Source organism: Neocloeon triangulifer, unplaced genomic scaffold (assembly GCF_031216515.1).
Source record: "Neocloeon triangulifer isolate White Clay Creek 2 clone unplaced genomic scaffold, ASM3121651v1 ptg000017l, whole genome shotgun sequence".
NCBI lineage: Eukaryota > Metazoa > Arthropoda > Insecta > Ephemeroptera > Baetidae > Neocloeon > Neocloeon triangulifer.
The window spans coordinates 7,526,715-7,552,486 of record NW_026775559.1 but is presented as its reverse complement, the minus strand read 5'-3'; the positions used below and the strand labels follow the sequence as shown (position 1 = coordinate 7,552,486).

At 39.4% G+C, this 25,772-nt stretch overlaps 9 protein-coding genes across 13 annotated transcripts in view; 7 read left to right on the top strand and 2 right to left on the bottom strand.

The window, feature by feature from the left end:
* Nucleotides 1–2,948, top strand: part of LOC132202955 (repulsive guidance molecule B-like) — a 55,072-nt gene extending 52,124 nt beyond the window's left edge. For both annotated transcript variants that reach the window (XM_059630327.1, XM_059630326.1), the window contains 3 exons: nt 368–527; nt 846–1,381; nt 1,565–2,948. In XM_059630327.1, the coding sequence (XP_059486310.1) occupies nt 401–527; nt 846–1,381; nt 1,565–2,203 (1,302 nt within the window). In that variant the 5' untranslated portion in view covers nt 368–400 and the 3' untranslated portion in view covers nt 2,204–2,948. The remainder of the gene's footprint in view (nt 1–367; nt 528–845; nt 1,382–1,564) is intronic.
* LOC132202961 (survival of motor neuron-related-splicing factor 30) overlaps nt 1–25,772 on the top strand; it is a 31,630-nt gene that overhangs the window by 4,270 nt on the left and 1,588 nt on the right. The gene's annotated exons all lie outside the window — the stretch shown is intronic.
* LOC132203472 (trichohyalin-like) lies at nt 3,093–5,527 on the top strand. Its single transcript, XM_059631278.1, has 9 exons — nt 3,093–3,105; nt 3,184–3,389; nt 3,448–3,624; nt 3,676–3,841; nt 3,905–4,088; nt 4,171–4,349; nt 4,405–4,581; nt 4,647–4,859; nt 4,923–5,527. The coding sequence occupies exons 2-9, from the start codon at nt 3,199–3,201 to the stop codon at nt 5,043–5,045; spliced, it is 1,410 nt and encodes a 469-aa protein (XP_059487261.1). The 5' UTR covers nt 3,093–3,105; nt 3,184–3,198; the 3' UTR covers nt 5,046–5,527.
* LOC132203355 (sodium channel protein Nach-like) lies at nt 5,053–7,116 on the bottom strand. Its single transcript, XM_059631071.1, has 8 exons — nt 7,027–7,116; nt 6,770–6,973; nt 6,518–6,689; nt 6,321–6,466; nt 6,111–6,261; nt 5,782–6,052; nt 5,162–5,235; nt 5,053–5,097 (listed from the first exon to the last, which is right to left on the bottom strand). The coding sequence occupies exons 2-8, from the start codon at nt 6,970–6,972 to the stop codon at nt 5,053–5,055; spliced, it is 1,062 nt and encodes a 353-aa protein (XP_059487054.1). The 5' UTR covers nt 6,973; nt 7,027–7,116.
* On the top strand, nt 7,788–10,420 carry LOC132203131 (eukaryotic translation initiation factor 4H-like). Its single transcript, XM_059630650.1, has 7 exons — nt 7,788–7,887; nt 8,062–8,200; nt 8,313–8,360; nt 8,999–9,334; nt 9,715–9,913; nt 9,973–10,108; nt 10,238–10,420. Exons 1-7 carry the CDS (start codon nt 7,832–7,834, stop codon nt 10,275–10,277), a joined length of 954 nt encoding a protein of 317 aa, XP_059486633.1. The 5' UTR covers nt 7,788–7,831; the 3' UTR covers nt 10,278–10,420.
* LOC132203058 (fructose-1,6-bisphosphatase 1) lies at nt 10,913–14,206 on the top strand. Of its 2 annotated transcripts, none has more exons than XM_059630507.1 (6): nt 10,913–11,006; nt 12,641–12,830; nt 12,897–13,148; nt 13,294–13,438; nt 13,497–13,751; nt 13,808–14,206. In XM_059630507.1, exons 2-6 carry the CDS (start codon nt 12,655–12,657, stop codon nt 13,994–13,996), a joined length of 1,017 nt encoding a protein of 338 aa, XP_059486490.1. In that variant the 5' UTR covers nt 10,913–11,006; nt 12,641–12,654; the 3' UTR covers nt 13,997–14,206. The 2 variants fall into 2 exon arrangements, with proteins under 2 accessions (XP_059486490.1, XP_059486489.1); XM_059630506.1 differs by lacking the exon at nt 10,913–11,006 and adding an exon at nt 12,336–12,521.
* Nucleotides 15,149–18,550, top strand: LOC132202952 (ankyrin-3-like). 2 transcript variants are annotated; one of them, XM_059630323.1, is made up of 2 exons: nt 15,149–15,401; nt 15,687–18,550. In XM_059630323.1, the coding sequence occupies exon 2, from the start codon at nt 15,698–15,700 to the stop codon at nt 18,233–18,235; it is 2,538 nt and encodes an 845-aa protein (XP_059486306.1). In that variant the 5' UTR covers nt 15,149–15,401; nt 15,687–15,697; the 3' UTR covers nt 18,236–18,550. The 2 variants fall into 2 exon arrangements, with proteins under 2 accessions (XP_059486306.1, XP_059486305.1); XM_059630322.1 differs by having other exon boundaries at nt 15,149–15,405; nt 15,687–18,549.
* Nucleotides 18,529–25,764, bottom strand: LOC132202953 (nuclear cap-binding protein subunit 1). Of its 2 annotated transcripts, none has more exons than XM_059630325.1 (13): nt 25,598–25,764; nt 25,193–25,281; nt 24,954–25,139; nt 24,722–24,901; nt 24,476–24,667; nt 24,208–24,423; nt 24,057–24,154; nt 23,761–24,000; nt 23,426–23,664; nt 19,647–19,966; nt 19,453–19,556; nt 18,883–19,285; nt 18,529–18,827 (listed from the first exon to the last, which is right to left on the bottom strand). In XM_059630325.1, the coding sequence occupies exons 1-13, from the start codon at nt 25,632–25,634 to the stop codon at nt 18,714–18,716; spliced, it is 2,418 nt and encodes an 805-aa protein (XP_059486308.1). In that variant the 5' UTR covers nt 25,635–25,764; the 3' UTR covers nt 18,529–18,713. The 2 variants fall into 2 exon arrangements, with proteins under 2 accessions (XP_059486308.1, XP_059486307.1); XM_059630324.1 differs by lacking the exon at nt 25,598–25,764 and adding an exon at nt 25,338–25,509.
* On the top strand, nt 21,260–23,527 carry LOC132202958 (uncharacterized). Its single transcript, XM_059630331.1, has 4 exons — nt 21,260–21,421; nt 21,485–21,687; nt 22,559–23,045; nt 23,105–23,527. Exons 1-4 carry the CDS (start codon nt 21,395–21,397, stop codon nt 23,351–23,353), a joined length of 966 nt encoding a protein of 321 aa, XP_059486314.1. The 5' UTR covers nt 21,260–21,394; the 3' UTR covers nt 23,354–23,527.

Sequence of the window (25,772 nt, the reverse complement as noted above, 5' to 3'; positions counted from 1 at the left end):
CGAGTTTCCTAGCGTAGTGACACAAACGAAAATCTTCAAAAGACCCCAAAAATCAATTCAACGAAACAAAAATAAATATGTCAAAGAATTAAATTTAATATAATATCAAACAGATTTCCGGTTATTAATTATTTATTATCAATTTCATCATTTGTAACTTTCAAGACACTGTGCAAATATTTTTTAAATTTTTTAAGTATAATTTAATTTAATTCATTGCCACTTGGGAAATTATGTTTTAAAACAAACAATACAAAACATTAAATTTATTTATTGAATCTATTTTTTACTCATATAATTAGAACATTGAGTGTAAATTAATCTTCCTCGAAGAAAATCTAACCAGTGAATGTTGGTTTTGTTGCAGGTCGCTTGTAAGCCGATGTAAGCGATGAGGTAGATGCGGCTCGAAGCCGCGATGCAAATAATCAACATGGAGCAATATTCGATATGGACCAGCGTGTGGCCTGCGAAGGGCACTTGGTGGCTCAGGGCACTGTCACTTCTCCTGCTGCAATCAATCATCGGTAAGTTTCCCTTTTTCTTTTCAAATACCCCTCATTTTTCAAGGAAATGTCCCATGAAAAAATACTTTTTTCCACTCATGTCAGCTATCAATATATATATATATATATATATATATATATATATATATATATATATATATATATATATATATATATATTTGCAAGAATTTAACAGAATTCAATGTTGATAATTGCCATATCTGAATTTTTTGTAAAATAAGGTTAATTTTTTCAAACATTTTGCTATTTGTAATAGTTATGATATTATGATGATAAAATTTATTGTTCTAATCCGTAATTCCTCTAATATTATGCCAGGTCCAGCAGTTGGCTTTGGATATGCAAGGGCTGGTTGTAAGCTGGAGGAATGCCAGCACGCACACGACGGCTTCATGTCGCTGGAAAACCAAAAATGGGAGTTCTGCCAGGAGATCAACCAATACCTGTCATGTCTGCACCGGGCGCGGCGTGGATGCAAGGGCAACATCAACTTCCACGTCATCCACAAGGGATTGAACACGTTGTTCGAAAACCGAGAGTGTCAGAGCATCCTTCAGGGACCTCCGCCGCCCAGCAGCCCCAGGCCCATCGAGTTTCCTGGCAGGCCGGAGGACGATTTCGCCCCCTCGAGTGAGGCGCCTCCGCAGGAACCTCTCGACTGCAGCTACAAGGGATCGCAGCCGGAGATGAGGCACTGCGGCCTCTTTGGTGACCCCCACCTCAAAACCTTCGAGGGCCACTTCCAGACGTGCAGGGTGCAGGGCGCCTGGCCACTAATCGACTCGCGCTACCTTGCTGTGCAGGTCACCAATGAGCCTGTCAGACCAGGATCCTATGCCACTGTAACAACAAAGGTAATTCAAAGAAAAATTAATGGAAAAAAACAGCATTCATTTGAAATTAAAAATTTTAACAAAATTAAGTTTTGAATTTCCTATTTTATTTGGAAATCAAATGTTTTCTATATAATTTATCAGTAAAAATGAATTTTTTATTAGAATAAACTTATCTCACAAAATTTTATTTTGATATTGCAGATAACTGTGATCATCAAAGGAGGCATGTCTGCCTGCACCCGTGAAAAAGTGTACGAAGCCCAGGCTGAGTACCTGCCGGAAACTTTTGTGGATGGCTCGACCAGCTCTGGCGACTCCACCCAGCACAGTGTGCAGCTCCGAGTAATCAAGCACAATGAAAAGATGGAGATCAAGGTGAAGCACCTGGCCGCACACATCTATGTGCACCGGCTGGCCGGTGCTCTGTCCTTCTCGGCGCAGTTGCCCCTTGACCTGGCGCTGCCCGAAGAGGGCACTTCCGAGGGATCAATGCAGTTGTGCGCCCTCGGGTGTCCCATTCGGGAGCAGCTCCGTTCCAGTGCTGATGTGACTCAGCCAGTGGCCCTGACCAGGGAGGCGGCTTTGCAGTTCTGCGGCGGCCAGAACCTCAGTTCAACCTACCTCGAGTGGTGCGTGTTCGACGTGATGACCACAGGGGACAAGTACTTTGTGAATGCGGCCGTGTCCGCTCAACAGGATGTCATCCTGCTCGATCCGATGGCCGAGGCCGTGCTCAAAGAAAGCGCAAAGTGGACGTACTCGAGTGCGCCTGTGCGATTCGTTCCGTGGCAGTTGGTGGCCGCCTCTGTGATCTTGGCGGCCGCTGCTGGCCGGAGGTAGCTGTGCCATATTGTTTAGTAGCAAGAAAAGGACCTTGCTTCAGCTGTGTGTACCTGTTTCGTTGAAATAATGCAATTTACAAACCGCTCTTGTGAGTGAGCACCGCAAAAACTATTTGCAATAAAAGGGTTGATTTTCTGGCCTCAAATCATAAATTAAGAGGAGTTTAAATCAAGAATCGTTGTTTCTGTTGAAAATTTCAGTTTCAATTTCAAATTAATTTGCAGCTTTTGATAAAAACAAAATAATTAAATTTTTATTCAACTTTCCCACTAAAATTATGCTATTTGTTTGGCCAAGTTTACCCTCTTATTAGATTGGCTTCCACACTTTGTACATTAATAATTTTTGTTGGTGTTGTTCAACTCACATTATTTCTGTGTAAATATGTAAATTTTGTACAAGAGAGCCCAGAGAAGGTCACAATTTAATTGTACATAAAAAGAAATTTCAAGAGATTGCTATACAAATTAAAAGCAATTTTAAGTTAAGACTGATTTGCTGATTAACTTATGTGTAACATTTTAACCCGTGATGATTTTGATCAGTATTCACTTCCCCCACAAGACGGATATTTTTATTTCTTGGAGAACTACATGCAACAACGATGCAGCTTGCCCAACTTCAATATCAGTATTATGTTGATGTTACTCATGACCACACCGCTACGCACAAGCGAGCCCTCAATTGATTTGTACAAAAATGTGTAGAGTAAATAATAAAAAATCCAAGCGAATAAATAATATGACAAACTATGTTTTACTGCTTCTCACTTCACACAAGGGGTGGTTGGTTGCCAGGGTGACGCTTGCGGTGTTTAATGCGCACCGTCGGGAAATAGCTCGTTAAACTGTTCTGCTGTAAAAGCAGCAAAAATGCCACGCCGGGGAGGATATGTCGAGGTATGATATCATTGATTTTTTAAATCCCTTTTAGTTTTGTTAGTGGGTATAATTATTTATTTCAATATAATTCTTAAGGACCGTAATAAGCAAATGGTAGAGCAAAGGCAGAGAGAAATCAGAACACAGAGTCACAAAAATAGTATTCAGTCTATGAGGGTTGGTGGTTGCCATATCGAATTTGAAACTGACACTTCTCGAAAAGCCATAATTGGGCAAGCCAAGCAGGCTGTGAGCTCCGTCCTGAACTTCAGTAACCAGGAACTGTTTCATAGGCAGCGCCGGTCAGTGAAACATATATTGTAATTTAATGTTGTTTAAATTATTAATTATTTTATAAAGTTTAAGTCAACTTTTATCCAAAGAAGAGAAATCACTTCTTGAAGAGCACCACAATTATTTAAAACAGAGACGCGATTTGGAGCTGGAAGTTTTGAGGCAAAAAGCCGCTTCAATCAACAGTGAGCAGGAGCAACAGAGAAAGGAATTGGTCCATAGGAAGAAAATTCAGCAATACAAGTTAACAATTTTATTTTCTATCTCTTGCAAATTACTAAAGAAAATTAATAGAGAGGGAAATGAAGAAATTCGGAATCTTGAAGTGGAGCAGAATAAACTTCGAGTAAAGAAAGAGCAGGAGGCGCAGCGAGAAATGAAACGGGAGGCTGCAGAAAAACGAGAAAAGGAAGCAGACGAATTTGCAATTAATTTTAGAAAGCAGATTCAAGAGGAACTGGTAACAAAAATCAGCAATAATTTTATGAATAAATAATATGTTCATTATTTTAACTTTTAAAAGAAACAACAAGCAGAGCAAAACGTTAAGAGCCGATGTGAAATGTTTCAACTTACAAGATCAGTTCTTAATGAGCAACTGGATAAAAAGAGAAAAGCGGCGCTCATGGAATCAGAGATAAGAAAAACCGAAGAGCTCAAGTTGGCGGAAAAACTAGCAGAGGAGCTTCGATTGGAGAAACAAAAAGGTTAATTTTGTTAAAAGTAGCATATATTTATATAATTTATTGTAATTGTTAATACAAAAAATATGGTTGCTCATTATTTTAGGTCACGACGATAAATTGAGGAAAAAAATGCAGGTGGCGGAAAATTTAAAAGAACAAATATGCGAGAAATCTGAGCTCACAAAGAGAATGAAGGAACTAGATCTTGAACTTGCAGCAAAAGAAAAATCAATGATTGATCAATTTGCTGATAGGCAGCAGCAAGAGATGAAACTCAACATGGTAAAATAAAACCTGAAAAAATTAAAAAAAAATTGTTTTTATAATACTTTTTTAGATGGCCATCAAGCAAGCAAAGGATGAATCGAGAAGTAGATTTGAGGACACGCAAAGGCTTATTCTAAACGAGAGCACGGAACTGGACCAAGTGAAAAAAGCTGAGCTCGAATTGTTAATGGCCAAAGAAGATGAGGAAATGCAAAAGAAAGAGAGGGCTAGAAAAGAGCTCAAACATGTATATTTTATTTTATTTATTTTTTCAATATAAATGAAAATTTTGATTTTTCCATTTTTTTACAGCAAGTGATGCTGCAACGGCTCGAACAGAAAAAGGAGAGAGAAAAGCAAATACAGGCAGAAAAGGCGGCGCGCGAAGAAGAAGCTCAAAAGACGGCAGAGATGATCGCTAAATTTAAAAAGGAGGAGGAAGACGAGCGCAGAAAAATTATGCTCACTAAACTCTCCTATAGAGAGGAATTGAAAAAGCAGATGGAATACTCCAAGCAGTTAAAAGTAAAATTAACACGAAAAGCAATGTTCTTATATTCATTTTATTTTTAATAACTATTTTTAAAGAACAAGGTGCTACTGGAGGAAAGCGAAAAGGCCAAAAAGAATATTGCATTAGAGGAGGAGTTTCTGCGAAAAGCTAGACAAGAAATTCTAGAAAGGCAAAATATTGCCGTTCTTCAAGGATAATACCCAGTCACTGTCCATGTGAAAGGTTCCACAGATTTCTTGTTTGGTGCAGCTTTTTTGCCGTCAACGTCTTTCTTCTTCAAAACCAAAGCCACAATTCGAATGATGAATCTAACGGTGTAATAGAGCATTTCCACGGCGCTAATTAAACTGAAGCCAAGGAAAAGGCCGGCAAGTCCTCCAAAAGAAACTGCCAAGTAGAAAATATTAGCAAATTTTGTAGGCAATAAAAAAAAAATCAAGGGAAATCAATCAGGGAAAAAAATCAAAACCTAAGAGATCCATTATTCCAAACTTGACATCTCTAACGTAACTGACAATTTCAAGATCCTTGAAAAAGAAATCCAAGTATGCATAATCATCATATACAAAAGGATCCATCCTGGAAAACATTTTATTCATAGCAACACTATATAAATTTAAAAAATTTTAAACCTGTGAGTAACTAAAAAGTCTGTTTTATAATCAGTTGAGGAGCAAGAAGGCGGGCAAGAGCAGTTGATCGAATTTCCTAAATCGGTTTTTCTGAAGCCTACGCTCCCTTCAGGTGGTCTTATGTTCCGTTGTTGTGCTTCAGTGAAATAATTAATTAAAATTCAAATAAAATTCAAAATAACTTCAAATTACCGTTATATGACGCCAGGCATTTTGCGTGTTTGATTGTGCATTGAGGCGTATTTTCTAAATAAATTTAACGTTTTTTTTAAAAATCGAATATTTTTTAGAACTGATTTACCTGGAACCCTTCGAACTCCAAAGTAAGGAACGCATTGGCACTGCTTGACAATCGTCATTACCCTGCAGCGCGCCTTGCAATTTTCCTGCACCTCATCCTGACCGTCGGAGTCGAGGGTGCAGCCGCGTTCCTCCAGCGAGAGCCGCGCCAGTTCCGGGCTGGCCTTGACTCGCGAGGCCGTCGCGGCCAGCAGAGTCACCCTTTTGTTGGTTCGTGTCAGGAAAAGTGCACGTGCCACGTCCGGAAATTCAGAGGGATGGTGTACAATTAGCTTGAAATTTTAAAATCTCAGTGTTATGTATTGATTGAAAAAAACAAAAAACAACAACATTATATCCAGGAGTCCTTTGATCTCCGGGTAAATACTCATGCTCAGAAGATTTGAAAAACACCTCAAGCCCCGTGGTTTTTCCAGCGGCGTTGTTTCTCCACGGCTGCTTTTTGCCATTTTTGTAGTGAAACGGAGGCGAGTCCATGTCTCTATGTTAAATTTATGAATATATTATTTCAAGCATTATTTTCTTTTTTCATAATATTACGGGGGATTTGGGTCTTCAGATGTTTGTGAATTAAATGAATAACAAAAACCTTCTTCGGTGATTTGCAGTCTAAAAGCAACATTGCACGGAATTTCTTTGCCCTTCCAATAGCACGTTCCAAACATTTCATTTTGCTTCGCCATCACCTTTCCAAATATTTTCAACAAATTTGATTAAATATAATATTTCACTTATACTTTCATCATTAACTCGGTGAGATTATATTTTCCAAAGTCCATTAAATTTTTATTCCCTCGCCTGACGTAAAGTTGCGCATGATGGTAATAAGGGTAGCGCAACATCCCAAGAGCAAACAGCGAGTCCATAAACAATTTCTCCGTTTCGTTATCAACATTGCTTCCCAATATTCTATAATTATAAATTATTTTTTTAATTATAAGAAATTTAAAAATCGTATTTTTAGTGAAATTGAAAAAAAAAACACTTACTCTCCCATCAAAACTTTTGCCCGTGAGTGCTGCACCTTGTTGAGGTTACAAATAGTCAGAGCCGGAAAGTCTACGTTCCAAACCGGGAAACTAGGATTTTCAACAATCGTCTGCGTCGGCGACGCTCGGTACGCCTGCCAGACGGTGCTGGCCATCAGAAGGGTGCCAAGAACGGCAAACGCGCTCACACAAAACCATATCATTCTGATTCAAATATAATAATAAAATTTTCTGATAAACAAATGCACAATAATTACTTTTCCGCCAAGGTGTTGCTGTTGATAATGAATTTAAGGCCGTGCACTGATGTAGAATTGACAAAATCACCAATTTCTTCTTTTAATAGTCGCATAAAGCTAACCAGTTTCCTCGAGCCGCGCATTCTGAAGAATGGTACGCCAAAAAGAAGCTGCTCACATATTTAGAAAAAATTCACAACAGGGAATATATAATGCTGTTTATTTGTGTACATTTTTTCTTGTTTACTCAGGAATTGGTGTCACTCATAGTATCCGTCTTGTATCAAGAGAAATGCAAATAAATTTATACCTTTCAAAAAATTGTACGTGTTGAGTTGTTGACTTATCATTATAAAGCGAGAAAGCTCTTTCCTCTTCTTGGATTTTTTTCCAATTTTTTCTTTAATTTTATGCTTTTTTACTTTGATTTCTATAGAGTATTACGAGAAATCACATGCTACATGTTTCTTTGTAAACAAATTTATAATATAATTATTATAGACACTTGCTGTTATTACGCGTTGTACAGAGTGGTGGGCTGGTGGGGCTCGTGCATTTTGCCGCCTCTCGATTTTTGCAAAATCCAATTAATGAGATTCCCGTTTCCCACGTGTGGTGGCGCAAATCGCAAACAACAAAAGTCACCAGGCACAACTTCTCGATAAGCTCAATTTACTCTTGAAACTTTGATAATTCAAGAAGTATGTCCAACATTAAACTATTTAAAAAAAATTGTATTTATGTTTGTTAAATTTTAAATATAAATTTTTGCAAATTATCTTCTATTAGAAGATACCCTTTGACTCGATTAGTCGTGCCTGGTATGGGCTCGCATCCCAACATGGCGGGGCGAGACGATTACGGACACTCCGATTCAGGGTAGGTTTTTTGGCCAAAAGTGACCTTTCATATAGGTGCCGCCTGAAGAAGGCGACGCCGACAGCCTTGGCCGGTTGACCCCTGCACGTCCAAATCTTTTGGATGTGCCGGGACGATGCTGTAGGCGATGACAGCAAGACCGGTTTTTTGACCGCGACGGCGTGTTTGTTTCAGGTATGGGGGCGGCGGAGGCAGGAGAGGTGGCGGAGGCCGAAAACCTTTGCCTGACGAGCCACCCTACACCGCCTACGTAGGCAACCTTCCGCATGGAATCGTCCAGGGCGACGTTCACAGAATCTTCTCGGAATTGGCGGTGAGTGATGCCCCGCCCCCTGCGGTTCGCCGGGACGATCCCTTGGCTTGTGTCCCTCCGAGTCTCGCCTCTGTGCTTCCGAATTCACACTAATTGTGAATCTCTCTTGCAGATAAAAAGCGTTCGGCTGGTCAAGGATAAGGAGACGGACAGATTTAAGGTGAGTCGGCGCTCAGAGCTGCCCTCCTCAGGACCTAGACTTTGATTTTAGAGGGACCACGGTGCCGCCCCGACCGTGCCCTTGACCGGAAGATCTTATGCTTAAGGACTGACGGTTGCTAGAAACAGCCAATTAATTTCACTCAAAGTTTGTCACTTTTGTTTTCATGGAAATCTGTTGGCTCGTTAAAGGAAAAGAGGAGAAATTTGGTGACCAAGCTTAAAATTTCTGTGCTTTTTTATCGCTTGGACAAGATGCAGACTTTGATGAATGAAATCAAAGTGCTTTCCTTGAAATAACCAGAAATTCAATAATTCTATGTGTTTAAGATATTGTTGGGTTTTGAAAAAAACACTTATTTCCTAAAGATTAACGCATTACCAAGCTGCTTAAATTTTTCATAAATGAGTCATCAAAATTTTGAAAATAATTACATTCATGTATTAATCAACATTCCCTGCAAGTTTTTAGTCACAGATTTTAAATATGAAAGAGCCTTATTTAAAATAGAGCTTTTTATAAAAAAAAACGATTTGGCAAATTTCGTGGCTCCCATATATTTTAAACTAACAATGTGGCTAGCGTATAGTTATTTTGTGTATGAAACTACAAAAATTCATCAATTTATATGCTTGCAGGGTTTTTGCTACGTTGAGTTTGAAGAACGGCAAAGCCTTGAGGCTGCCCTTCAAATGGATGGCTTGGTTGAAATCGAAGAAAAACTTATTCGGGTTGATGTAGCCGACGGAAAACGCTCAGATCGCGGGGGCGGCTTCAGAGGAGGCCGCGGAGGTCCTGGTGGGGGAGGCCGAGGCGGACCACCCTTCCGTGACGGGGGTGGCCGATCTGGACCCAGAGGCGGCGGCAACTTCGACGACTTTGGTGGTTACGACAGACGAGGACCACCTCGCGGTGCTTCCCAGGGCTCATTTGGTGAGCAGAGGGGAGGAAACAGAGGCTCCTATTTTCAACAGGTAAGCTTTTCAATCAAGTTATTAAAATAGCGAGAAGCAGAGATGTAAAAGAAATCTAATTTAAATACTTAGTTTTGTATTGAAATGCAGAACTAGAAAGAAGATAATTTAAATATTTTTAAAAAAAATGTTGTACCTTCTAGTATCCATATAATGAAGTAAAATAAATGCCTTAAAATCTTCAAAATTTTAGTCATAAACAGTTGAAAGGACTCACTTATGACATTGGAAGAATTAAATTGAGATCATTTGTATAATTTGCATAACCTCATCATTTTTTCACTTCCTGTATTTATATTTATTAAAATAAATAAATTAAATTAAAAAATTCTTTCCTCTCGTTTTTCTTTATTTAACTTTATTTACTTCTTTCATTTCAGGATCAACGATCCACGTCAGACTGGGGTAGTCGAAGTGGTGGCGGCGGAGCAGGTGGAGGCTTCGGTGGCGGCCGAGGAGGAGATTTTGGTGGTAGAGGAGGAGATGGCGGCTTTGGTGGCCGCGGGGGTGACGGCCCAGGTCAGAGACCCAGAGGCGACGCTGCTCCACGGCCGCGACCAGACATTGTACCTGTCGCAAGTAGGAGACGTGTCTTGGCACAATTTTGGGAAAATTAATTGGAATAAAATCTGTCCCAGGCACGTCAGAGCGTCCACGCCTGCAGCTAGACAAGAGGACAGTGAAGGAGCCGGTGAACAGCATGGCTCAGACGAGCCAGTCTATCTCCATCTTCGGAGGCGCCAAGCCACGCGAGGAGCGTGCTGACGACATCAAGTAAAAATCTGCTTCTGGTGGCCAGGTCCCCCCGCCCTCCCTGTATTCTTAACACCCTGATCTCCCACAAGTCCGCTTGGCTTAGCATTTTTGTACTCTGGAGTGGCTAAAGTAAAAGTGTATTTTCAGCGTTGCTGGCCTCAAACTCGACGACCCTCCCCCAGAGTGAATGCGAGAATTGTGCTGCTGCTGTATCTAAAGAGTGTGTCCGCCAAACTTGATGAAAAAATCAACAACACATCCAACTATGAAACGAATGAAAGATGAAAAAAGAACCAATAAAATTGCGCGTAATTATTATTTCAACTACAAGATATTTGTCTACTTTCCGAAAAATTACCCATATCAATTTTTGTGTGTTTATTAAAATTATACATAATTATGCGCATTTTTAATTGTAATAATTGAGGTGAATACCCTAGCATTGAAAACTTTGTCTTCTCATAAGACACTTAGTCAAAATTTCTTTTGGTCCATTAGTCTCATTTCTGCAAAATCTATAGCAATGCAGAAAAATATTTTCACAGAAAATCTCATCAATCGACAAAAGTCTTTAGTTATTTAGAGTATTCAATAAATTGTATAATATTTTTTCCTCCGTGCAAGAACGTTGGTGATAGACATTATTAAAATAAAAATGTTTTCAAATTTTTAAAATTATTAAAATGTTGGTTTAAATTAAAACGGATCTTTTATGATAAGTTTTGTAAATCATTTACTTCTTGGGAAATAAAATAATATTTTCGCGCGGATATCTATTTAAAAAGTACATAACACAATTCACGATTGGTACAGCGCAGACGCATTGCATGTCGCAGCGGAGTGGATTGTTGTTGATGTTTTGCTCGTTTTGCTGTTGCTTTGCTGTCGCCGCGACTGCTGTCTGCGTCAGAGGCCGGTAAGAAAATCGTGAATGTGAATTATTTTAGGTCATTATAATCACTAAAATGCATCAATCTCTCCTTGCTAGCATCTTTTTTTGCATTTTAGTGTAGATTTTTTCCTTGGCATTCCTCAAGCTGTTGTTATGTCTTCAAAAAGTCCAAGGGTCGACCCGGCGCGGTCTCTCGTGTCTTGTTCTTTATAAACAATGATAAACAACACAATAATATGTTAAATGAAAATACACATTCATATCATAATATCAATTTGTGTCTATTTTACTAATCACTGCGCGATAATTTTTTTGTTATTTGTCAGTTGTCTAACAAAATCAATAATACATAATCGATTTTGGCAACTGCTGCGGGGAATTAAGTGCGTCCCTCTGTTAATTCGTTACAGTTAATTTTTTTTTTGTACATAATATGACATAATTATACACTTAAATGTCATACCTCTTTCACTCCCTTAGAACTGGGACGTGTGCTGTGCATTTGACCTACAACCCTTGATGTCATACATTTTAATTGATTTAACGGATTTAACAATATTGGCCTCTATTATTTTTATTAGCCTAAAAAATTTTGCTTATTATTTTAATGTTTTGAATATAAATGGAAAAAGGCTCTGGAAGTATTTTTTTTTTTAAATTAACATCTTCAAAACATAATATCATAATTATTAAATTAATACCAACAAATATAAAATACTAATTTTTAAATAATAAATAATTTTTTATTGTCTAATTTTTTTGTTTCCAATTATGCCAATTATGTAAAATAATATAGCTTAATTTATTTACGGGGTTTATTGATGATATGTATTGGGGACAATAAGGCTTTTTGAATGAAATCCCACAACGCAATGTTTGGAAAAAAAATTAATTTGCATCCTAAATACTTTTTATTAAAGTTTGTATTATTAAAAAATAATGATGATGATTTTTATTATTATTATTAATAAATCTTACTTACTAATCTTACTATCAATTCTAGGAAAATTAATTAAAATAAAGGTATTTTAAATAGAATAATAATATATGTCCATTTAATTTCTTGAGAATTTAAAACCCAACGAAACCACTCTAAACGGGAAATAATTAATTAGTACTGCGACTAATCGCCTTGACGTGGAATTACGTTCCGAGACAGCGAGAATATTTGAGACAAAGCTGGTGTAAAAAAGCTAGAAAAATTCCTGTTGTGATAATAAACAATTTCAACTGTTCATTTTGAGAAGTTTAAAATTAGCAGTATTAGCACACGCTTGGATTTAGTGAGTCGGGCCTCCTGCCTGGCGCGACCTTGTTGCACACCATAGAGGTCACACGGTAGAGGAGATGAGAGGCTCGTCTCTTTTGCACCCAATCCTCAATCAAACACTCTCTGTTGTAAAGCCAAGTCATAGTCGTTTTACTGCCACATTTCTTTATCAGTCTGATCGCGACCGTTTGCGACTTGCGACCTCAAAACCACACATAGATAGGATAGCATCACATTTTATTTTTTAGTTTTAAAACTCAAATTTGCAGGTAAAAATCACGCTAATATATAATTAAATTTTGAGTTTTGATTGGAAATGGAATAAAATATTATATAAATTCCCTAAATGCATAATAATTTGTAGAAATAATTTAAACTTAATCTGCAGACGAGGTCACCAAGATGTCGAGCACCGGGCAGCCACTGGACACGAACTGCATGACCTTAACTCGGTATGTCTTGGCTGAGCAGCGCAAGGTGCCGGGAGCCACCGGCGACCTGACGCAGCTCCTCAACAGTCTTCAATCAGCCATCAAGGCGGTCAGCTCGGCCGTGAGGAAAGCCGGCATAGCCAAGTTGTGCGTGACCTTTTGACCTTCACAATCAAACCCATTACTTAAATCTTGCAATTTTTTTCTTTTTAGGTTTGGCATAGCCGGAGAGACGAATGTGCAGGGTGAGGAGGTGAAGAAGTTGGACGTCTTGTCCAACGAGCTGTTCATCAACCTGTTGCGCTCATCCTTTACTACCTGTCTGCTGGTCAGTGAGGAGAATGAGGCGGTCATCGAGGTCGAAACTGACAGACAGGGCAAATACGTGGTTTGCTTTGACCCCCTTGATGGATCTTCCAATATTGACTGTCTCGTCTCGATTGGATCAATTTTTGCCATTTACAAGTAATTGATTTTTATTATTAAATTCTATTCTAAATTTAAGTTTATTTTTGTAGGTTAATTTTAAAATTTCTTTATAATTCTAACTAGAGTGGTTTTATAAATATTATTGTTTTATTTTTGTAATATTTTTCTTTCTTTTCAATAGGAAGTCACATGATTGTACCCCTAGTGTGGCTGATGCTCTACAGCCTGGAAATAAATTGGTCGCTGCTGGTTACGCTCTGTACGGAAGCGCCACAATGATGGTCCTTTCCACTGGACAAGGAGTGAATGGCTTCATGCTGGACCCCGTAAGTCCTTTTTCACCACAGAAATTTTTTTTATAATAATGAAAAATTGCAATTTCAGGCTATTGGTGAGTTTGTGTTGACCGATCCGAACATGCGCATCCCAAGCAGAGGCAAAATCTACAGCATCAACGAGGGCTATGCTCATTTATGGGAGCCTGCAGTTGCCGAGTACGTTGCCAGCAAGAAAGACCCTGCCAAGGGAAAAATCTACGGTGCTCGATATGTAGGGTCGATGGTTGCTGATGTGCACCGTACTCTCAAGTATGGAGGAATCTTCATGTACCCCGCCACTAAGGATGCTCCCAAGGGCAAGGTTGGTGTTTTTCACTTTATTAAAATGATTGCATTAAATTTTAATTTTCAAACCAGCTGCGCCTGCTTTACGAGTGCAACCCAATGGCCTACATCATTACACAGGCTGGAGGACTGGCTTCAAATGGAAAAATTCCGACCCTAGACATTGTGCCTGATTCCATCCACCAGCGAGCTCCCATCTTTCTTGGTTCCAAAGATGATGTTCAGGATGTACTGGACATTATCAAGAAACACTCGGTCTAATTTTTTAAGACTGAATTAGGGTGCTGCAGGTTGCATTTTCCAGCAAGACTGAATTAAGTGCCCAATTCCTTATACAAAATTTTTGTCAATTTTTGTATTCCAATAATCATACCTGTTACTGCGTTAAAAAAGTTTATTCCAAATAAATATGCTGTTGAGATTTAATTCTAAAAGCAATAAAGGTTTATGTGGGTATTCCTAAAATTGTAATCAACATGAGTAAATAATTTTTTAATTTCCAGCATGCTGCCAGTACTATCGCATAATATTTTATAAGCAATAATTAATTTATTTGAAAAAAACCCTATTTGTAAGTAAAACTTTTTACAATTTGACTTACAAATATACACAATGATTTGCATTTGATTCATTTAATATAATTATAAACTAAACAATATCAATTTTGATGAACCTAGGGTAGCGACCACTGACCAAAGTAATTGAGAATTAAAACCTGTTATAGAACTTCAAATCTGTTTTGGCTATTTTGCTGGTCCACACTGTTAGAAGATTATAAAATAAAAATCATTGTGGTAAAGAGGAAGTTAGTGACTGTCAGCTGTCATAATAATTATTTAATTTTTTTATATCAAATAATAATAAATACACGTTTGTGTAGCACTAAATGGAGCAGCACTAAAAATATAACATTTTTTATCGTTTTAAGGCTTTGCCAGATTACCATACAGCGGGACCTTTGTTAAAATCATCTAAATTTTTATTCCAAAAAATTAGGAATAGAATAATTATGGCATGGTTAGGGCATGCATAGTAAATAATAATAATAATTCTTTTATTAAAGGTTTGGGTACAACTGTGTACAACATGCACTGCTGGAGCAGCACTAGAAAAAGAACATTCATATGATTCATACACCACCTTTAGCGGTGGGACGCACAAGCATTATATACTTTGGGACGTACTGAATTAAATTTTTTACAAAGAAAATCACAAAATATCAAAGCTCCGCCAATTTGATCAGAAAAGTAAATGTCCACAGTTTCACACATTTACAATAGTTTTATAACTTTTGTAATATTAGCGCCAACTGCAAATCCAAACTGACCAACCAGCATCGACCGATCTATAACCAATGGCAACACGGGCAACACCAATGGCCAAAGCCAATGGCATCGCCAACCAGGCGCCAACACGGCCAACATAACAACAACAAAACAAAAAACAAAGCAAAAAGAGAAAGTAGGAGGAAGAGGAAGATCGGAGCCGGAGGTACAGCGGACGTGGGCAGCTTGTGGGCATCGGCAGCAAAGCAAAGCATAGGCCTAAAAGATAAGATAAATTATACGGACCTGCTGTTCCTGATACATAAGCTTCCTGGTGCAGGTGCCCGACTGCACGACACAAGATGCAGAGGGACCACAACCAACAAATTCACTAATTTACTGTGGGTAAAGAATTTGCATTTAATAATATGACTGTGTGCTTTATACTATTATTACTAAAATATTTTTTTTTTTATAAAGGATCAACTGCTCAAACTTATTCACACTACATAGTCCATAAAATAAATATGTGTAATTTGTGTTTGATTAGGCTCGTCAGTAATACATTATACATTTTAGTACATATTTTTTAATTTATATCTTAAAAAATTTTATCATTTATCACAAATTCTGCCAAAGATTATTGTACAATATATTACAATCATATTTTAATACGTTTTTTGCAGGTGGTCTTAAAATGTGCCGTGGTGAGGTAGAGGAGTCCACTAAAAAAAGTATAGCAGGCGAAAATCCAATAAATGCCCTTATTCAAGACCTGGACCAGAATCTCCAATTTGAGGGTGGAAAAACTGAACTCCATGATGCAGCTGAAAAAGGAAATCTGCAGTTGGTCGAGTCGCTGCTGGAGGATGGCGCCGACCTTACAAAGAAGTCGAGGCGTGGCTGGACAGCACTGCACTACGCGGTCAAGAGTTGTGACCTTGAAACAGTCAAGTATTTGGCTCTAACACAAGAGAAGTGCCTTATCTCTATAAAAAGCAATGCCGGATCAACCGCCCTTCACATGGCAGCTGTTTATGCAGGCGAAGATGTCTGCAAATTTTTTATTGAGAATGGTGTTGATGCTGCTGCTTTCAACAGCAACGGCATGAATGCCATGCACAATGCCTGTCGGAAGGGAAATCTTGAAAGCCTAAGGTACCTTCTCAGCCAAGAGGAATTTTTCAATTTGGATGAAAAGACACGGAAAAAACAGGGCGCCTTACATTTAGCAACTACATCCGGCAACTTAAATTTGATTGAGTTTTTAATGAACAGAGGTCTTGACTGCAATGAACCTGATTCCAAGAAATACACACCATTTCTGATTGCTGTAGTTGCTGCAGATGTTAGCTTTGTGCGCTTTTTTGTTGAGCACGGAGCTGACTTGCATTCAAAAAATGGGGATGGTAAAAATGCCATGCATTTAGCTTCTCAAGAAGGAAGATTGAAAACCTTGAAATATTTGGTAAGCGTGGCTAAGTATAATGTTTGTGAAAAAGACATGGAAGGCAACCAAGCCATTCATCTTGCTGTAGTAGTGAGTGAGCACCTTGGTATTGTTGATTTTCTCTTGGAAAATGGAGCCGACATTGATGCCCGAACAGTAATACGAGATTTAACTCCGTTGTTGCTGGCAGCGCAGAATTGCAAACTTGAGACATTTAAATTTTTGCTTGAGAGGGGCGCTGACCTGAATGCCGAGGACAACATGTACCACGACGCATTTCACAAGGCTTGTGATGGAGATAACTTAGAGGTGGCAAAATATCTAGTTGGCATTGGCAAGTTTGACTTGAACAAGAGGAACATCAACGGAAAGACACCCTGGATCAAATTAGCTCGCAATGAGAGCGTTGAATTTAAACGCTACCTTGTCGAGTTGGGTGCAGACATCCACTCCACAGACAATTTCAACCTATGCGCCCTGACAATTGCAGCGCAATTTGGCGATGTGCAAAACTGCAGATACCTTTTATCCCTTGGACTAGACTTTGATGTGCTCACCAAAGAAGGCGGAAATGCTCTGCATCAGACTTGTATCTCTGGCAATGTGTCAACGGCTAGATTCATCATAGACTTGGGACGCCTAGATGTAAATGGCACATTTAAAAATGGTTTGACCCCACTCCATGTTGCTGCAAGCAAAAGTCACATTGACATGATCAAAATGCTTTTGGAAAAGGGTGCAGATATAAGGAAAAAGAATGATCATGGTCTTCTTCCCTTCCACAGCGCTGCTAGATCAGGAGACATGACAACGGTAAAATATTTTGTTGATAACGGTTTCCTGGATGAGAAAACTTTTCGAAATGAAACAGCACTCCTCTTGTCCTGCTACAATAAGCACTCTACTGTTACACAGTATCTATTTGAAAAGGGCTCAGACCCAAATGTTGTCGATTCAGTGGGTCGAAATTTATTTCTGGTTGCGTGCTTTGCAAACATCAAAGATACTATTATATTTTTGATTAAGAATGGGTTTGATCCATCTGTTGAAAACAAGTATGGTGAAGGTGCAGTGCACATTGCAGCCAAAAAGAACAATGTGGGCCTTATGAAATACCTGGTAGAAGAGCAGAAACTAAGTGTAAACCAACTTATGAAAAATCGGTCGACACTTTTGCACTCTGCGGCAGAGTTTGGAGGACCCTCTGCTTGTTCCTGGCTCCTACTGCACCCTGATGTGGACGTGCGCGCAGAGAATAGAAATGGAAACGATGCCCTGCAATGTGCTTGTGCAGGAAACATGCTGGAGAATGTTAGAGTACTTTGGGACAGCGGCAAGTTCCGGGTGAACAAGAAGAACAAATTTGGTCACACTGTGTTGCACCTGGCAGCTGAAAAAGGCTCGCTTGATTTGGTGCAGTTCTTGGTGGAGACTGCTGGCGCGGATGTGACCAGAGCAGACTTTGATAAGTGGACACCAGTGCATGTAGCCGCCAAGTTTGCAGATTTAGAGGTAAATGAGTACCTCGTATCAAAGCAGGACTCGGCCCTTTACCAGAAAAACTGCAATAACCATTTACCCTTGGACGTAGCTGCGCAAAACAGAGACAAATCTGTTCTGGAATTTTATGAGAGTAGAACTAAGATTGTGATGCAAGACTTTGGGCCAAAAAATGAACAGAGAGGAGGTTGGAGAAACGAGCGGAATCAAACGTCAACACAATCTCGAAATACGAGGGACCCAGCTTATGGCCATCAGCTTTTTAACTCTAATTGGAGGTCCTGATTTTTTGCGCCTCTGATTCTGTGAGCTTTACAATTTTTGACATATTTTTATATAATTATTGCTTTTTTTTTTACATATTTTAATATTTTGGTGTTGGCCGGCCAGCAGTGTGCTTCTTATGAAAAGCACATTTTTGTGATTAAATAACTGATACACATTTTATACAAAATTGGTTGCGAATATGGGGGAAAACTATGTTTACTAATAAGAAAAGAAATGTAAGACTATCATCAGTGACAACATAAAATAATTCTATTAAAAACTGACTGTAATAAAACTTTTATGATTAAAAATGAAACAAGCTTTTTTTCTATCTTAAGCACATTTCGTGCATACTGATTATTCAAGAACCAAAGATATATAACAAGGCAAAATGTTGTATTGTAATTTATTTTCTTGCATTTAACAAAGTATACTAAAAAAGCATTAGTTATGGAGCCGAATGAAAATTTACAAAGAAACATAGTTACAAAGCACATTAGGCGCGCAGCGAAACAAACTGCTGGAAAACTCGCAAGATGTGTGGGTCAAGGTCGTGGGTAAACAGCAACGTCTCAAGGGTGGAACTGTACTTCTGCACTTGCTCGTGGTGCTGTAAATCAAGTTATTATTAGGTCTTTAATTTGAATTTAAAAAGAAATACTCACAGCAAGGAAGACTTGCTGCAGGCGGCCAATGGTCCACCTGTACCAGAAGGTGTCAAAGTCCCTGTTGTCAGTGTCGCAGCGGACAAGATGCTCGGAGAGGATCATTATGAAGCGTTGGAAGATGATGAGGAAGAGGTTCTTCTGGTCGGCTTGTGCTGCCTCCAGCCGTTCCTCCATGCGCTCTACCATCTCCTCACTGGGTTTGTCCTTTTCTTCGCCGATGGTTATCTTGCTGGGGCCAGAAGTTGCACCTTCTTCAGCACCCATCTCTTCATCAGAGTCAGAACTGTGGCTCTCAGCACGACGCAAACGCTCTCGAGCTTCACTCAGCTCATTGCCAAGGCGCTGCACATGCTTGCTCATTTTGCGGATGGTTAGGTGAAGGATCTCCCACAAGTACATCCTATAAAAAAATTCATGAAATGATCACGATTTTAACTTTCAAGTTCAGAATTTTTATATAAAATTCAGTCCATTTTGAGAAGCATAAATGGTATTATTTAAGAATTGATTAAAAATTTATAGGCCATAAACATTTCTAAAGGGAAGATTTAGCCAATTTTAACTCACTTAGTGAATTCTCCATTCATTTCTCGGCTAAAGATCCAGTTCGCCACAGCAGAGCACTCGATGATCTGCGTCTTAAGCATCTTGTCCACAAGAACTACCATCATCTGTTGGAAAATATGTTTTTTTTTTTTAAATTTATTTATGCCAGGAAATATTTATGTAATGAAAAATATTTTATATGGTAAAAATTGTACCTGCTGGTGGTTGTGCCAAAGCTCGAACATGCTTCTCAGGATGCAGATCTGCGCTTCCTCGGACTCGGCAAGCACCTTGAATACATTGTGGAACTTGGAGATTGCCGCAAAAGAATGGGAGAAGCTCTTCATGCCCAGCTGCAGTAGTGTCTGAACAAAAACGTCTATCTTCAAAGGGTTGTAGCTTGAAGCGTCACACTCGTCGACCCCAGCACGGGGATTTGGCAGCTCAACTAACAAAGTCAGCACATCCTCTGGTGTGCAGCGCTCACGGATGGCGTCTGCAATTGCTCGCGCTGCAGTTGCACCTGGCAATGTTTCTGAAAGAAAAATACAAAATTTAAAATAAATTTTGCTATGAAAAAAAAAACGTAAAATACAATACATCAAGTTAAAAGATTTTTTTAATTTGATTGAAACCAAATAAATACTTGAACCAAATTTTCTAATTATAAATGGTGTATTTAATAATTCAACTTATCAAAGTTCCCATTTTAACACATGACCTTAGCGAAACAAAAACATTCTAGGAATACTTATGTGATTTCTAAATGAGAATAAGCCATAATGAGAATAATTAATTGGCGGCCTTGGAAAGCTTTTAATTGTCAAAAACAAAGTCTCGAGAACTCGAGTGCTGCTCGACATCTAATGCAATATTAATTACGCAAGACCATAACAACGTAGCTATGTTTTATTGCTCTCTCGCTTTTCTTCCGCTTCTGTTCAAACTTAAAACAAGGCTGCTGCTGATTTTTCACATCCATTATTCAGTGCCGTCAGAATAAATTATTTCAACAAGGAAATAATAGTGATCAGAAAGGATGCTCTGGTGCGTTTAAGGAACCGCATTTGCATCGACCCGCAACCTCTTTTACTCTTTTGCTACTGTCTGCTGCTTTACACTACATAATATTTTTCACGCTAACTTATAAAATGTTATATTTTTATTATCTTTTTTTATGTCAACTTGCGTTTAATTGAGGGAAATATATGGCATACATCGACATAAACGATGAGAAATTCCCATCTACTACTTGCACGCGGGTCCCATCCTTGAGAAAAGCCAACTCGCTCTCGGCGCCTTTTTTATAGGCAACAAATTCGTTTTCGTTTTGGAGGATAGAAAATTTTACTGCTGGAAAGCAAGACTTGCAAGATTTGCTACGCTGCTCAATTTTCACCGTACGTGCGAAGAGTGATCTTTTGTTTTTTGTCGCCGATCAGTGACCAAAACAACGCAAACACACATGCTCCATGAGTGGGAAAAAAGGACCCAAGACGCAATCAAAGGAAATCGTTCAGCCAAATCGGACGTTCAACTTTTTGTATTCCGCAAGCCGGCGTCGCCATTAATTTATCCTTGGTGTAAATTGATCTTCAAATTAAAGATGAATTCGTAATCAAAACTGAAGTTCAAGCAAAATGTTTATAAAGAATAATGACATTTTTTTTAATTCTACAAATAAAATTCATTAAATTATTTTTCTTTTTATACATTCTGAAGCAAATGATTAGAAATGACAAAAGTTTTAATATTCTTGATCTAGATTTAAGGCTGCTGCCTCAGTAACATTGGCAGTGAACTGAGAATTTTGGTGGAAGGTAAATTTGCGGAGAAGGCTTTAAGCTCGGGTTGGCCAATTTCGCGGAGCGCTTGGCTCACTCACACTCTCAGCTCCTTCCACCGCAAACGGCGTCTCAGACTGTCAGTCCGCCAGAAGGAAGCCATAGTTGCGTGAGCAAAGATGCACCCTTTCGCGGCCGCGACTCTGGTTTGTCCAATATTTAGTTTTCCGCCGCCGACAATTACATATTACATTAATTGTTATTGACAGGTCGCGGCGTTGCTTTTTCTGCGAGTTTCAAGGGTGGATTCTCGATTTGGTGGGTTTGTAGAGAGCAAAGGATTGTCGCCACCCCCGGGTTACAAACACACCGCCTTCAGACTAATCGTCCCGGAAGCAGCAATGGCAACCCTCAACTGGCACACCGCCCTCAGACACGCAGCATTTCTTAGTCTCCGCAGGAAAATCAGCAGGTATTTCCACAAGGAATTTTTAAAAAACATAAATTTTCTTTCATCTTTTCTAAACTAAAATTCACTTTAAAAAATTTAAGTCTACAGCTTTTTTTAAATAATTATTTGCCAAATAGTTGTTTGCTTGCAAGCTATAGGAAAAAAACACAAACATAATTAAAATATTTAAATTGAAGCACAAACTTGTTTGTATCAAATGAGTTTTGAAATTAAATAAAAATATGTATATTTATAGTTTAGGCAAATAAAACAAGCTGTAAAACTTTCTGCGGCCCAGACCGTGAAAACGATCGCGGGACTAATCTCGAGCAAGATCATGCAAATTGCAACTAGCTTGAAGCAATCGTGACTTGCTCAACTGAACGGACGGACAAATGCAGCTCGCTCACAATTAGATAATGCAATCTCAAATTCACGCCTTGCTGACCAGCCACTCACAGGTGTTTCTGCTTTTCACACTAACTCAATTAGTGCATGCGAATTTGCATAAAAGAGGGCAACAGCGTTTGAAGCTTAAATTGCTTGAGACCTGATCATAATAAGATAAAACTTTTGTGAATATGCGGCTTAAATTTGTGGACTTAGAACTTCAAGGAAAGTCTTTTTTAATTATCTTAAAAGAGAGTAATTTAACTTTTTTATAGAAAGTTGTTGATAAATTTTATAAATGTTCTCAAAGTCTGGCTTGGCAAAGTTTTAGCAATCCGTTTCACGCTTTCAAAAAAAGATTGGACGTTTAGGGAAGACTATTTTTTATCAAATAATCTTAAGAACTGGTAATTTTCCAGCCAATCCTTTCATTTAAATTTGGTGAAAAAATATATGGATTTTTCTTTAACCATTTCAAAAGATTAATTTATCATGTTTGCAGATTTGGGGACGGAAGCCGAGCTGAGCGCACTCTATGGGAGCAGTTAATGGTGGCGCCCGTTTTTCCCGTCCAACTACACCCTCCCGAGAGTGAAGACGCAGATTTGTCTGTTCTATCAAGAGGACTTCTGCTCCGAGAAGCTGGCCACTTGGCCTTTGCTCCTGAAGACATTCTTCTGCATCCCGCCGCAAACACGCGTAAAGTTACAGCCTTGTGGAGCGTCATCAGGGTACGCCACAGCGGGCCAGGGCTCAAGGAGCCCCAAATTGAATTCTATTTTACGGTCACGCCGGCGTCGCATTTGAGCATGCTGGCGCACCTGGAGAAACCTAACAGGGTGCCTGTGGTCTACAAAGGACCTTTCTTTGGCCAGCACCCAGGACAATTTTATCACCCAGGATTCATCAACTCGTACAAGCAGGTGGTGCACAATTACATTGCTCGGAATCCTGAAGAGGAAGGCAAAAGTTTTCTCCAGGAAAAAGAGGCAAGTTTGATTTTTAAGTAAATTACTAAATTCCTGGCTAATAATCTTACTCCCTTCAGAACGGTGAATTTAAACAAGAGCCCATTTACATTATACCCTCGCCAAGATTGGTTCAACCACACTTTCCGAAAGTTGCCAACGTTGCCAAGCTCAACATTCCGGAAGAGCCTGCAGTTATAAATTTGCATGTGCAGAAGCCAATTTTTGCTGAAGAAGTAGAGGAAAGCGAAATAGTGACAACAGAAAAAATTCCAGAAATGACTACAAAAAGAAGTTCAAAATACCGAAAAGCTGCTAAGTCGCACTGACTGAACGTTGTATATTTTTGTTCAAAATAAACCATTTAAAGAAAATGACTAACAAACAATAAGGTAACTCACCAGGCGCATCAGAGTACTTGAAGGTAGGCTCAGGCTTCTCTGGAATGAGCGGCTCAAAGGTCTCTGGCACAATCTTGTGGATTCGCTCGTGATAGGCAAGGCGCTGAGCCTTGAAAAGCACCTCCTTGATGAACTTGGGACGTGGGTGCTCCTGATCAAGTTGCAAACACGACTCCCAATCTTCCCAGCTCCAACGGAACTGGAAGTTGCTCAGATGGTACGAGAACCAGTTGACGAATCTGAAATTTGTGTTCAAAAGAACATGATGCCATTGTAAGATTTAGGAATTGTAGAAAATAATCGAACTGAAATTTATACAATTTGATGGCACCTACCTGTCAAAGCAAGATGTGTTCATTGAGTCGACTCTGCTAAAGAGCAGTTCGGTGGCCTGAGCCAATACCTGGGGCATGCGGCTTGGGTGTAGCTTGCACAGTTCAATGAAAATTGAGCCGTAGCAAACCTCTAGATAACGAGGCATTGGCATGTGGAACAGCTCTGCGAAAATTACCTCCACAATCATGTAGTCCAGCGGAATCTTGGTTTTATACGGAACATCAAGCAACTGTGCAGCTCTAAACAGTATTTCACTAATTAATTTATTTCAGTTTAGGTTTCACCAGGGACTTACGTGTCCTTTCGCTCGAGGTGGTGGCTTTCAATAATCTGGTGCAGATGCTCTTCAATCAGGAAACGCTCAATTGAGTGTGCCCCAGGCAATATTGGACCCTAAAATAGGAAATAAAAATAATTTTTTTTTTATAACTTCATGAACAAATAACCTCTGGACAATCAGTGTAGTCAAACATTCTGAAGACAACCCATGGCATTGGATAGTGGTACGAGTCATGATGTGGGGGAGGCAGCAGAGTTGGCAGATTGTGCTGCAGAGCTTCACACAGGATGCTGTCAAATGCAAGATAAGGCCGAGGAATGTGTTTCTCGGCCCAGTTATCTTGACGCAGCTTGCGAATCTGGGACCAAAGGCAGTCCAAATACTATGGAAGAAAATCATTACTATTTTTAAAATTATTAAAGCTTCGTTCAAACCTCCTCTTGAGGATGGGGGGTGTCGGAGTACCAGACTTTTAAAGCATCATGGTGGTTCTTTTGTCTTTTCATCAAAAAGACTTCAATCGAGTTCATCAGAGCTTCCAGGGACTGCTCTTTTTTCTCATAGAGTTCGCGGCCAACCCAGGGCAGAACAGACAGAACAGCATAGATGTACCAATCTTTACGCACCTTTACAAAAAAATTTCATTCCGATGTTACCAATTTTTTTCTAAACCAAAGTACCTGAGGCACACCATCCTCCTTGGCTGCGTCAACCATGTTGTCCAGCAGTTGCAGAAGGGAACCAGCAGCAATCACGTGGCAGTTGACCAGATCTGCAAGAAACCGCAGCGAGTAACGGGCGGCGTCCCACTTGCAATTTTTGAGAGCATCCTTGAAGCTGCGCACCATGTACTCTACAAACTGTTTAAGATTGGATAAATAGTGAAATACTTGGACCTTTCTCTTGACAAACCTCTCCTCCAAAACTGTAGTTTTTAGCATTCAGTAAGCCTATCAAGGTGGTGTAAATGGTGCACTTTTCTGGCATGTTAGTGGCGCAGTCGGCTAGAATGCGCAAAATTTTGACCCTGAAGCTGCCAAGGTCAGCCTCAAGGACGCTGGCCAGACCTTCCAGGTTGCTCTCAAGAGAGGAAGTACTCTGGAAATGAAATTCTGGAGTGGAAATCGCAAAAAGATTAACCAGGTTTTTACCTTTTCTCCCACTCTAAGGATGAGAGACTCCAGTCGGTCTTCGATGTCCTGGTTTTCGGACACCTTGCGGCGCTTCCTGTAGGTGCGCTCTAAAAATAAAAAGATGGAATTAATCATTGCCAGATACACTTTTTGCGCATCCCACTTTTCTCAGCATTTTCAGATTTAACCTTGCTGAGGGGTTGTTTGGAATTCAAAACTTTTCCCATTTGGTTAATTCAACCAAGGACCAATTTATTTACAAATTAGGGCAAGAAAAATGGGAGGGTGATTTGTATTGACTGAGTAATACAGCTTGAAATGGATAACGCGATTTAGAGAATGATGAAAATGCAGTCGGCATTGCGACCTGGATGACTTTTTATTCTCGAAACATTAAAAGTTTGGCCTTCCGCGAATACTAACCGTATCCATCTTCTTCATCGTGCCTTCGGCGGCTCATTTCAGCCGATGGTTGGTTGCAGACGTGAGAAATTCAGTCCGAATCTCGAACAAAATTCTTCTAAAAGTGATCAAAATGCCGCATGCAGCTGGGCAGGCAGTGGGCGGGCGAGTTGGCTGTTGGCTTGCCGAACCTTTT